Raw genomic sequence first — 12,018 nt, forward strand, 5'->3', positions numbered from 1 at the left:
CCTTAAATAGCAAGTTGGGGGCGTTCATACAAATGATCTCATCTTACAAATGTGTATTTACACATGAACAGGTGGCATTCATCAAGTTGAAATGAGCAATTTGCCAAATCTGACTTGGGACACTCCTACAAGCGAGGCTCACGGAAGAAAGTATAGGTTTAGGATAAAAACACAAAAATGTTCCTGACTGAAGCCCTATAAATCTACTGTAACAGCTATCAGTTCAAAGCCAAGTATACAAAATGTCAGCCTCAATGTAAAAATTAAGCCCCTGCACCTGTTTCCCATCTAATGCATGAAGAACAAAAAACATAAACCTGGAAAATCTAAGCGCAAAATCATGTGTTAAAATGAAACAAAAAATAATTAATCTAGCTAACAAAAGTTTCAAGTTTAGTGCTATGTCATAAAAATGAGAACTGGTTGCTATCTTTGGTTGAAGAAATATGATGGCACCTCGAGCAAATAGTTAAAAGTCAACTTTACTTTGCAGCAGAACCAATATTTTTCATACTGGAGTCTTAGAGGGGATGGGAAAAGGTAAGTGTTGTAAAATGACCTACAACTTATCAAAGTTTAGTTGTTAAAAAAAAAAAAAATAAGGAACTTCTGTCTGTGATCAAATGCAATCATCAAAAATCTCTAAAGGTAAAAATTATATTTACATCTAATCTGCAGATCGGGTCCTAGGCTAGAAGTCTACTTGCTTCTGTAGCTCAGATGCCCTACAAAGAGTTTCTACAACAATCTGAGATCCTTACTTTTGTTCTTTTTCACCGAAGTAAACACAATCCTCTAAGTGCCCAAGCTAAAATTCAAACATCCTCCCATAAATGTGACAGGTATGTTATGAGTATCAGCCTCCTGGCTGAACATAGGAGAACAGAAGTTTAGGACCCAAATGTAGATACTGAGACGGAAACTGGAGAGTTGGTGAGGTTTATTGCAACTAAGGTGAAAACTAACAGCACAGGTGAAAACAAAGTCTAAAAATATAAAATGAGAGAATTATCCACAAGGAACCGAGAGACGTGAAACTAAACAGGAGACTAAACTTGAGACTTAAACTCGAAACACAGAGAGACGCCTGTAGAGACAAACTAACACTAGAAACACAGAAAAACACAGAAAAACACAGAAAAACACAGAAAAACACAGAAAAACACAGGAAACATCCACAGCAACATCAAAAAATGAACTGGCAACAAGTGAAAGACAGACAACCACTTAAATACACAGGTGAGGGAGAAACTAATTACACACAGGTGAGACTACTAAGACAATCAAGGACAAACACAGGAAGTAAAACATCACAAGAGACACTAGGGCAGACTAACTACAAACTAAAACAGGAAGTAAAGCTAACTGAAACACTCAAGGAACAATGTCACAACATGAAACATAACAGACAACATAAGTGACTTATAGAAAAAACCTACAGAAGTAAAGAACATAGAAACAAGACTAGAAACACTGATGAACTCATAACAAGTAAACCTAACTAATAAATACAGTAACACATACTACAGAGAAGAGCAAACACAAGGCAGGGAATGAACACAAACAAATGAAACAAATACAAAACACACCCAACCAACCCAAGCGAGTGACAAGGTAGTTCATTAGTATACGGAAATAGATACCCTGTCACAGAAAACCACATTCACAGCCACACAAATACACACACACACACACACACACACACACACACACACACCTCTGCAGTCTGGCCCTCAGAGCACACAGTGAAGGCTCAGTAAATGCAGGCAGGCAGCCTTTGCAAGCGATATTGTTACGTCTGCTCTACTCTCCAAGACTTTGCTCTGCTCCGCTAGTGGCTGTCATGTTCTGAGTTGTATTGTAATGAACTAACATCATGTTCTACAGATGCCTGTTTGAACTTTTGTATTCAAAAAAGTGGGGAAACAGTTGATTAACAAAAACAAATAAAACAACACAAATACTTCATTCCCTTACATTTCACCCGGGTAAATAGACGCTCAATGGCTTTGTCAGTCGCTGTGACATAATTTAAAATTGAATCAGGGCCTGTAGAATTTATTTCTTTTTGTTACCACTAGATTCTTAACACATTTGCCCGACAAGGCCGGTGTTAAAAAACGTTATCAATATACCCTGCTTTCTCCTGAATGGCAACACTTCCCTCTTGCAGTTCCAGTACATCATCACACATTTCATGATTAAAAAATGTGGTCTGTTATTGTTACCCTGAGACATGCAGGAAACACATTCACAAAACACACAAGGTCTCAGGTCTCATTTCTTGAGCAAGTCTCAGCTCCTTGGCAGTGAAATCAGAAGACTCTGAAATAGCCAGCAGATCCCTGCACAACAAGTCCCACAAGAATCAGTAAAACTTGACTGGAATGCCATCAATTTCAGCATCCTTGCCCACAGTGTGAACTGAAGAACAGAGGGGGTTATCTTCTGTGTGAAGTAAGCGTCTAAGGCCTCTCTCCGCCCTGAAAAACTCACTCTATAAAGTTCATCCACGGCATGCTCATGTCACTCTTGTTTCTCTGAAGCAAACTTGAATTAAAAAGTCACATTTGTTCACCTTATGTGCCTCTCCTCTAAGGTCACATGCACAGAGGAAGTCATGACTGCTGTTCTTTCCCTCTCTGCAGTCTGAAGGAGGAAATCACCAGCAGCCTCCATCCATTTTAATCACAGACTGCGCAGACCAGTTTTTCCTCTAAATTACTTTCACTGTACATTCAATTTGGACATCTCTGCTGTGGAAGATTTACATCCATTACCGGCATTACGTTCCAATGCAAGAAGCAGTGTGTTCTTTACGTCCCTTAATCGCCTCTGCAGAATTACAAACCTCTGGCTCTCAAAATTTGAAGAATCGCAGTTCATCACAGGGGTGCCGACGAAGCGTGCCTCCGTGTTGATGACTGGCTCGTGATTGGTTGTGCTACTCCTGAGCCAATCACTTTCTTCTTCTTTCAAAAGCAAACCAGCCACAACAGAAGCCACCATGTCTCCAAGATAAAAAGAATGTAGACGGTTTAAGCTATTTCCTAGTGGACTGTCTGGTCCGATAATATTGTTCTGTGTATGCTGGATATCTTTTTGCTAACATGTTAGCAATAACAACTTTATAAAGCAACAAAATGTCAGAGCAGTGTGACTGTAATCTTGTTGTGGAGTTCTTCTACCACCATGTAGCCATAAAAAATACCTAATGCTGCTTTAAAGTCTTAACAACATCACAAAAATCACTAGGCTCCACTTTCTTGTGGTCTTTTCGCCAATTTAGACACAGAACCATGTTTTCCACTGTGTCAGTTCTGTGCTCTCCACCTCCTGACCCTGACCGCTGACCTCCTTATTACTTGCAACTTTGATGGCTAAAAACACCAGCAGTGCCTTCCACACCAGGACTGCATCATCACTTCTCTTATTTACTGAGTCAACAACAATTACCCTGAGCTGGTGGAGCAGTCGGCCATCACGATGGGAAGATGACAGTGATAACGGGCTGTCGCTTCGGTAGCGGTAACCGGGAGTGATAACAACCCGCCGGCCAGCAGGAGCTTACTCATCTGTACTTCATCCTCAGCAGGCATGATTGAGGTGACTTGAGGCGAGAGCCCTTGTTCCCAGAGAGATAGGAAATGCAGAAGCTGTATCACGGCTCCGCTGTGCTTACTTCCAATACTGCAAAGAAATAGTATTGTGTAGCTTTGATGTGATGCCTTCTTGTGTCCCCCAGATAGAACCGATGCCCATGGGAAAGCCAGAAACAAAATGAGAAACTATGTTCTTGCTTTTTAAAAAATTTTTTTTAGCAAATGTATCATTTGGATTCTTGGTCCTTACTGGGGGAAGCACTGAGGTTGTGTCCCTTGCACAAGGGCCTAACAACATTGAGTTAGCTTTCCTCAGGTGATCAAAGTTTTCATAACACACTTTACTACCTTGAAAATTCCATTTCTGTAACATTTGACCTTGAGGCTGCGATGTTATTAATGTCTCTAAATAACAGTGAAGCTACAGTGTTATTGTTCAGGGATGTAGCAGTGGTGTCATGTAACTTGTGGCTTTGTATCGCTTGTGATTGATTGGGTTTGCACCTCAGCAAACCAAAGTTCGGATGAAATCTATGCAGTTTGAAAAATGTTTAACAGTAATTAGAGACCCAGCAATAATTTTAACCTGATTCAAATTTCAATCTACTTGCCTGAATGGTTTGAATTAACTTGTAACTCTGTGAAGGTGAGCTCATGAAATAAATTATCACCTTTTTTCAAGCAGCTGCACTGTGCCTCCTCATGTCTTTGTCCCTAAAAACCAAAGCCACAGTGACAGAGCACCACCTTCCTCTGCTATTATACATTACAATCAGCTGCCTTTTTATTTTTATTAGTCTCTCAGTCTTTGATGTTGAGAAGGATTGGTTAAGGGTCAAACTACTTCAGGGGCTTCATTTCTTAAACATAACTTTCTTTCTCTGTGTGCTTATGTCATAGACAATCACGGGCTGAAGGGATGTTTCCTGACTTGCGAATCAATCAGATGAATACGTACAAAAAGCTGCAGTGCTGGCCTTCTTGAAAAGTGATAAGCCACTGTTTACTCGTTACTTTCAATAGCGTTTTTTGTGATAAACAGGATTTGTGTATTTTGGTTAGAATGCGAACTTCAGTAGATGCAACACAATATATATATATATATATACATCATTGACATAACGTCAGAACTTTGAGAGTTGCTTCTCCTACTAGTTGATAAAGTTTGTTCATGTTTGAATAATTTAAACTCTTTTCACCTTTAAGTATTAGAATATCTTCTTCATTTAAGAGCTGGTGCTTTGTTATCTCTGAGTGAATGGAGCTAAGAAACAGCTAAGGAACATACAATAATAGAGCCAAGAAGCGGCTCTGATGTAAAATTGGGCTAGGTGTGCTCTTGCTTCAGGAGAAAAAATAGAAACACAAACATCAGATATACAAGTGTAAAAGGAAGAGAAGTTCATATGTCATCTTCCTGTATTTGTTTGGGGGGTTTGTATCACAGGCACTGATGAACAACTGCACTTTGGGAATTAAATCACATTTGTTTACTCAAATACTGCATCCACTCACAACACTAGACATCCATTTCTTCATCTGTACACATCCTCCTCATTCCTCCTTTCCTTAATAACATCACTCTTGCTTCTTTTGCATCCTTCACTCACACTTGCTGGCCTTTCTTCCAGTGCACTCTTTGATTCTGAATGTGCTGATTTCCAAACCTTTTATCCCTCCCCTCGCAATCAGCAACCCCTTTTCTATTTCAATCACCACCTCTGTGGAGTGGGAGGCTGACAGACAGCTTTGAACAGGGTGTGGACTGTAGTGTCTAGCTGCTCCCTGCTCTGATTTTTAAATTGTAACTCCCTGGTTCTCTGTGGTTAGGAAATGATTAGTGCTACAGATGGTCCTGGGCTAATGCAAGGCTTTGTTGACTTATAAATTGCCATGTCAGACAGATATATCCACATCCAGTCACAGTAATACCTTTCTTCAGAGGTGACTAACCTGTCGTTTCTAGCTAAGCTGTCAATATTTGGATTTCATTCTGCATAACTGGGAGATCCGAATTTCCAGTATTTTTCAAAATATGCGTCAAATGTAAAATGTCTGCTTGAAATGTAAAATGTGCAGCCTCATCATTAAACTAAACATAAAGATATTCTGAACTGAGCCTAATGTTTAGCTTTTATATAAATGGTGCTCTATACTCACAGTGTTGCTGCTGATCCTGCATTCTGTCTTTATTTCTAAGCATCAACATTACACTGCCTCAACAGCCTCATACTTAGTAAAAGGTAATTGCAGTAAACTGCCTTTTTTTGTAAATGCCATTAATGTTATAATCTTGTGAGAGCTCCAATGAGTACAAAATTAGCAGGAATCTCAGTGTGAGTTCAGCCGCAGTGTGAATTCATACAAAGCCCTAAAGGGCATTAAATCCCACCTGGAAGGTGTGTGCATGGTACCATCAGCCAACAATACGAGGAGAATATTCCCCACAATGGAGCCGACTGCATGTTAATAAGGATACTGGATTAACTAGAGGTGAGTTTAGTGGGGGTATTATTTTAAACATTTTTATTTTCTTCCTGACTCACCTGTATTGTGACAATTCGTGGCAGCGGCTGGCGAGTGTTGGCTCCACCTTCAATGGCAATACCCAGGGTGCTGGCACTCTTTGCCACCCTCACTAGTGTAGAAGTGGGCTCCAACAGCCCAGGCTAAAGAGAGAGATAGAAGCAAAAGTTATAACATATTTATAACTTGATTATATCTAAAACATTACACAACCTCTCGTTGTCTGCTTCCCCTTTGTGCCACTATGCACACATATATTTTTCTGCCTTCATTTATCCAAGGAAGTGTTTTGTTTTCTCTGAGCACACACACTCAAGAGTCTATATTAACATGCACATATTAAATCCTGGTGACATTTTCACAAATGAGTGACCATATTTAGTGGATTCAACAGTCAGAGGACAGAAAAACAAATATTTTTAAAGCTATTTTACTCACTACTCACTTTATCTATATCACCTTCATGTCAGCTCTCGTAAAGATTCTCTTCCAGTTTTTTTTCTAAAGGGGTTTCTTTCATCTGTATGTTAATCTGAAACATGTTTCTGGGATTTTATGTCCATATTCTAAGATAAATGCCAATAGTGGCCTAGTGGCGCTGCAGCGTCCACAGTTCAATTCCACATTGTTGCATCTCATAACCCCCTCTGTCTGTGCCCCATGTTTTCTGTCAATAACAAATAAAGGCAAAATGCCCCCTAGAAATAATTTAAGAAAGACAATGTGTAATGTACTGGATAGTACAATTCTAAAGCTTCAATTAGTTTCTTCTTTTTTACTATTATGGCACAGAAATATTCTAAAACAAACTGACAGACACACACATTAACACCCTATAGAGTTGCCAACATGTTAGCAAACGGTTGCCTATACATCCAGTGGACAGTCACATTAGCATTCATTTGGGGATGTCTTTGTGTATGTATTCACTCTCCTTTTAGCTCTGGTTTGGTCTCCACCAAGAGACTAAGAAAATTATCTGGGTAGCTGAAAATTTCTGTCTGTTGCTGGGCAGGTAGTGTACAGTGGGTTTATCAGAGTTTGTTTGCTAAAAACAGGTGCTTGCAGTAGACATGCGCCAAAACCAAAACTATGAGCCAAAGCCTCTAACATCAAATATTTGCTGAACTGTCACTATTAATGATTCTTTTCACATTACAGTCACATGATTCATTGTTATTTTCAATAACAACACGTCCCTAAACCACTGTCATGCTGCTGAAGTGAAAATCTATTGCTACAAAAAACAAATTATCATTTGTTAAAAAAGAGTTGTTACCATTTTACTATCCAGTACAATAGACACACATGTATCTTAGAAAACCCCAGAAACCTGTTTTTGCTTTTCAAGAAAGGCTAATAAATGAAACTCAAATGAAAACAAACTCAACTTCAGGGTAAAGAGGATAGCTAGCAGAGGGGGATGAACTTAGGTTCTTACGGTATATAACACACAATATGGTTAGCTCACCTTCACTTCAGCCTTCTTTCAAACATAATATGTGGCTTGCAATATTTTCTTCAGTGACTCTGGACCACTTTTACATAGAACTGCCGACAATCCCATACCAGACAATGTTGTGTCTTTTGACCGACATAAGAATGAGTAAACTATAATAATAAGTTTATTTAGGGATGGTTTTATCAGCAGATATATTTTTTCTCTTTTCAGCACTTGCTTGACACTCATGAACACACAGAAGGAAATACCTTGCTCCTTTGCAATACAATGTAGCTTTTTATGACACAAAGCCAATTCAGCATTTGCATTTTCATTATAATTCCAGTCTGAATCTAACAGCCCTCTCATCATAAAAAATCCGCCTACTCCCATCCTTACTTGTTATTCCTTCCATCAATCAATAAGAACCAGAGAGCGATTTGAGAGCTTCATTATGCTACACAGCAGTGTGTGATGAAATAAATGATGGAGCATGTGACTGAATGAATGACATGAGTGAGAAATAAACAAATGAGTGAAACAAAGGAAACAGTCTGTGTGAGCAAACAGAGGGAGGAGAGAAGAGATCACGGTTAGGACTGAGAGACCCTGAAGGCAATAAAAGCATGTCAATATATCAGCCTGTAACTGTTTGTTCGTTTTTTAAAGACACACATTTGTACTTCTATGCTTGTGAGGACCCTCAGTGACATAATAATGCATTCCCTAGCTCCTAACCCTAACCTTAACCTAAAACGAATTCCAACCTTAACTCTAAAACCGAGTATTAACCCTCAAAACAGCCCTTTGAAGAAGTGAGGATCCAACAAAATTTCCTCACTTTCCAAAAATGTCTAATCTACAAAAATGTCTTTAATTTCCAAAAATATCTTCACTTTTGAAAATGTCATCAATTTCCTAAACTGACATCACTTTCTTAACCATGCAAAAATGTCCTCAGTTTCTAAACTTCAAAAGATCTCAGTCAAACTGGTCCTCCCAAAGACAGAAATACAATGGCACAAATGACTAAATTAATTTAATACATTTCTCATTCCTCAGAGTTTAACACTGAATCCACTCATCCATCCACGTTTGGCTCAGAGCTGTTCTGAATCACCCCCTCACCGGTTTGGAGGGGTTGTCCCCCCCGCCCCCCAGGGTGTCTCGGGGTTGACGTGTGCGTGAGGAATGGGGGCTGCTGTCTTTGCTGATGTGTCCTGACTCAGCTATGTCCACCCCGCTGTCCTCACTGAGAGTCTGGCCGCTGTCTGACAGCTGAGACAGGGCGCCACCTGAGGGCAAACAGGCAGACGTGATGATGGGAATCTCAACATACTTTACATTGTTTGGCGTTCAATCTTATTGTATGAAAGCAATATAACACTTTACCTTTATTGGTTTTACACTTTTACTTAAACTTTTAAAGTTTTCTTGAGTTTAGGGGGATATTGAAAAAAAAGAAAGATTGTCTTTAGTTTAAGATGTTGTCAAGTTTAACTGCACTGCAAAAAAAAGGACTTTAAGATTCGTTTGGAAAAAGATCAGATTTTAAAATTTAATATAAGATTAAAAGCGTATTAAGATTAGCGATGTCTTGCATGTAGTGGCAGTCGTACACAATGTTCTGTGTAATTGCTCATTTAAGCCCATTAAGCCCAAGTAAATACATATTTGGAGAGATTATCCATATGATATTTATACACATCTTCATAACTGAAACTGTGTAATTAAATGAATCCTGAAACTGCAGTATCTAATCTAAATGTCTCATAATCACTACAAATACTAGAAAAAGTTAGGTGAGAAGTACTACGTTTTGTATTTCAATGCTTCCCAGCTTTAATTGTTTAACTCATTGCAAAATTGTGAAATGCTGTTGCTTGTCTATGTCTGTCATTGTAAATGGAATACTTTTGGATTTTTGACTGCTGGTCAGACAAAAGAAGCAGTTTGAATATCTCAGTTTGAGCTCTGGGATAATGTGATGGGCATTTTTCACTACAAAACACTAACCAATTAATTTGGAAAAAATATTGTGTGGATAAATCGTAATTTTAAATAAGAGTTAGTAGCAGCTCTACATGTCCACGTTATTATTTTGAGGACCCAAATGACAAAAATGTGACCCTTGATACATGTCAGGTTACATCCGGAGCTCGATGTCCTCACCTCGAGCTTGGGGCAGCGGCCGCACCTCGTTAACGTCGGGCTCTGCGTTGTGCCTGTGAACCTCCACTGTAACAAACTGTTGTTTAGAACCAGGAGAGGAGGCTTTGGACATGGACACTGACTTTAGGGGCAGAGAAGGGGGCGGAGGAGGAGCAGGGAGTGGAGGTGGAGGCGGTGGTGAAGGGGAGGGGGTAGCAGGTGTGGTGCCTCTGCTGGGGGATTGGACCCTGGGGAAGGGGCCGATGTTGTGCTGGGTGACCATGGACAACTGAGCAGCTGTTATTTGTTCTTTCTTGGAAGGTACCGAGGGTTTTCTCTTTCTTATGGCCGCGTAGTCCCGAGAAGGGTCCATGGGATGTTCTCGTTTGTGGTGTAGTGAGGGCGAGGCGGGGGTGTGTCCTGGCTCTTTGCTGTGGTTGTGAGAGGTCGGGGCTGTGAAGTACAAGCCTGAGTGGGAGGATTCGGATGAGGGGCATTTGTTGAGCTGATCTCGTTTACTTGGGTGCCTCTGCACCCCTGGTGGGGGCGGAGGCTTGAAGGAGGGGGGGGATTCAGCTGTGAAGGACTGCACTTCGTCCTGAAGTGAGAGGACATATTCATCATTGATTAGGGGTGTAACAATATATTATGGCACAATATAATGCGATACAAAATGTGACCGTTCTGTATGCATTATGGAGCTAAAAAATAGTTATGCAATAAATTAGCTGTGTAAAATGCCAGAGGGCGCAATATTATTTCATCCATTAATGCTGTAAAGGTTTCACTTACTATGTAAAAATATTCACAAGCCTAAAGTCCTAAAAAAAAAATCCTGCCTCACAAATGTAAAATCAGTATGTGCAGAAGATGTCTAAATTAGAATTTGGGGCGACATGAGGAGTTTTGAGAATATGTTACACCAGTTTCAAGAAATTTAGTCTGTATGAGGACATTAAGGTTTTACTTGTTCTTCTTTTGTATATAATAATAATAATAATAATCCTTATTTGTAGAGCACTTTTCAAAAACAAGTTATAAAGTCTTTCCCATGTGTTAAGATTTCTACTGCCACAGTAATACAATGGTGAATGGAGTTTCATTAGTAAGAGTCCCAGCATTGACAATTTTCATTTTAAATTCAATAGCAACATGTCTTCCCAGAAACAATGTCCCAATAACTTACTTAGTTATAACTAACTAAAGCATAATGCACCGAAAACTGTCAACAATTTTCCCTACATTCTATTGTAGTGATCACAGTGAGTGGTGTGTGGATTTTCCAGAACAACAGGGACTCTAATTTTTCAATGCTGTGAGCACCACAAACAAAACGCCATTACAGGTAAAAGAAAATATGTTTTTGGTAATCTGGGTGAAACAACCATTTAAAGGGGCCCTATTGTGCTCATTTCCGAGTCTATATTTTTATTCTGGGATTCCAGATTGACAGTCTAAAAATATTAAATCCTTATTTATCATATACTTTATGCAGCCCTTCAGTTCAACCTCTATCCAAACACAAGCCATTTTAGCTCCTGGAAACTAAGTATTAAGAGCAGTCTGAAGCCTGAGCTTTTTGCTAACAGGGCTTACTTTTACATATGTTTACCTCATTATTTGAACTTGGCTTTGTTTAGTTTTAACAGCCAACATCATATGTATGACATAATATAACTCAAAGCATTATAGGTAAGAAATGGTAACAAAAATATATGCACATTTTACATCAAAAGGGGAATAAATACACTCACAGTTTTTGTTTACCAACTTTGAACCCTGCATTGTACTGAAAATGATGTATGGTTACACCCCTAATTTGTAACATGCAGAGGAAGAGCGTGTAAAAGGAAAGTTTAAACCCACTGTTCGCATTCTTCCCTCATGATTCGCACCAATTTTTACTCACTCCGCCAGTTTTAGTGACAATAACAGCCAATCTTAAGACATTTAACACATGCAGCCCAGGTTGAACACATCGCTGCTTGTCGGTTTGATTCCACCGGTATCCTGTGTTTCAAGGTAAGAGTGCTCAAACGCAAACTGAACAGTGGAATGAACAACACTGAGACATGAGTGGCTCACCAGTGTATGGAAAGAAACATAAAATGAGAGTAAAATAAAGTTTACAAAAGAAAAGTGATGATTTGAGTGGCAGGTAGCCTTGGTGATCTCCTCAATGAGCCCTCTTTTCTCCTGCTCTTGTTGCTTTGTAAACTGCTATATAAATGTATATATAGCGTATATATATATATATATTTATACACACACACACACACACATATATATATATATATA

At 39.3% G+C, this 12,018-nt stretch overlaps 1 protein-coding gene across 4 annotated transcripts in view; it reads right to left on the bottom strand.

The window, feature by feature from the left end:
* Positions 1-12,018, bottom strand: part of whrna (whirlin a) — a 184,325-nt gene that overhangs the window by 1,949 nt on the left and 170,358 nt on the right. For 3 of the 4 annotated variants that reach the window (XM_046067501.1, XM_046067502.1, XM_046067500.1), the window contains 3 exons: positions 9,742-10,318; positions 8,698-8,864; positions 6,149-6,271 (listed from right to left, as the gene is read on the bottom strand). In XM_046067501.1, coding sequence (XP_045923457.1) covers positions 6,149-6,271; positions 8,698-8,864; positions 9,742-10,318 — 867 coding nt within the window. Of the gene's footprint in view, positions 1-3,600; positions 3,691-6,148; positions 6,272-8,697; positions 8,865-9,741; positions 10,319-12,018 lie in introns of those variants that run through there. The other variant, XM_046067504.1, reaches the window with a different exon arrangement.

The sequence above is a fragment of the Micropterus dolomieu genome, linkage group LG13 (genome assembly GCF_021292245.1).
Source record: "Micropterus dolomieu isolate WLL.071019.BEF.003 ecotype Adirondacks linkage group LG13, ASM2129224v1, whole genome shotgun sequence".
Lineage (NCBI taxonomy): Eukaryota > Metazoa > Chordata > Actinopteri > Centrarchiformes > Centrarchidae > Micropterus > Micropterus dolomieu.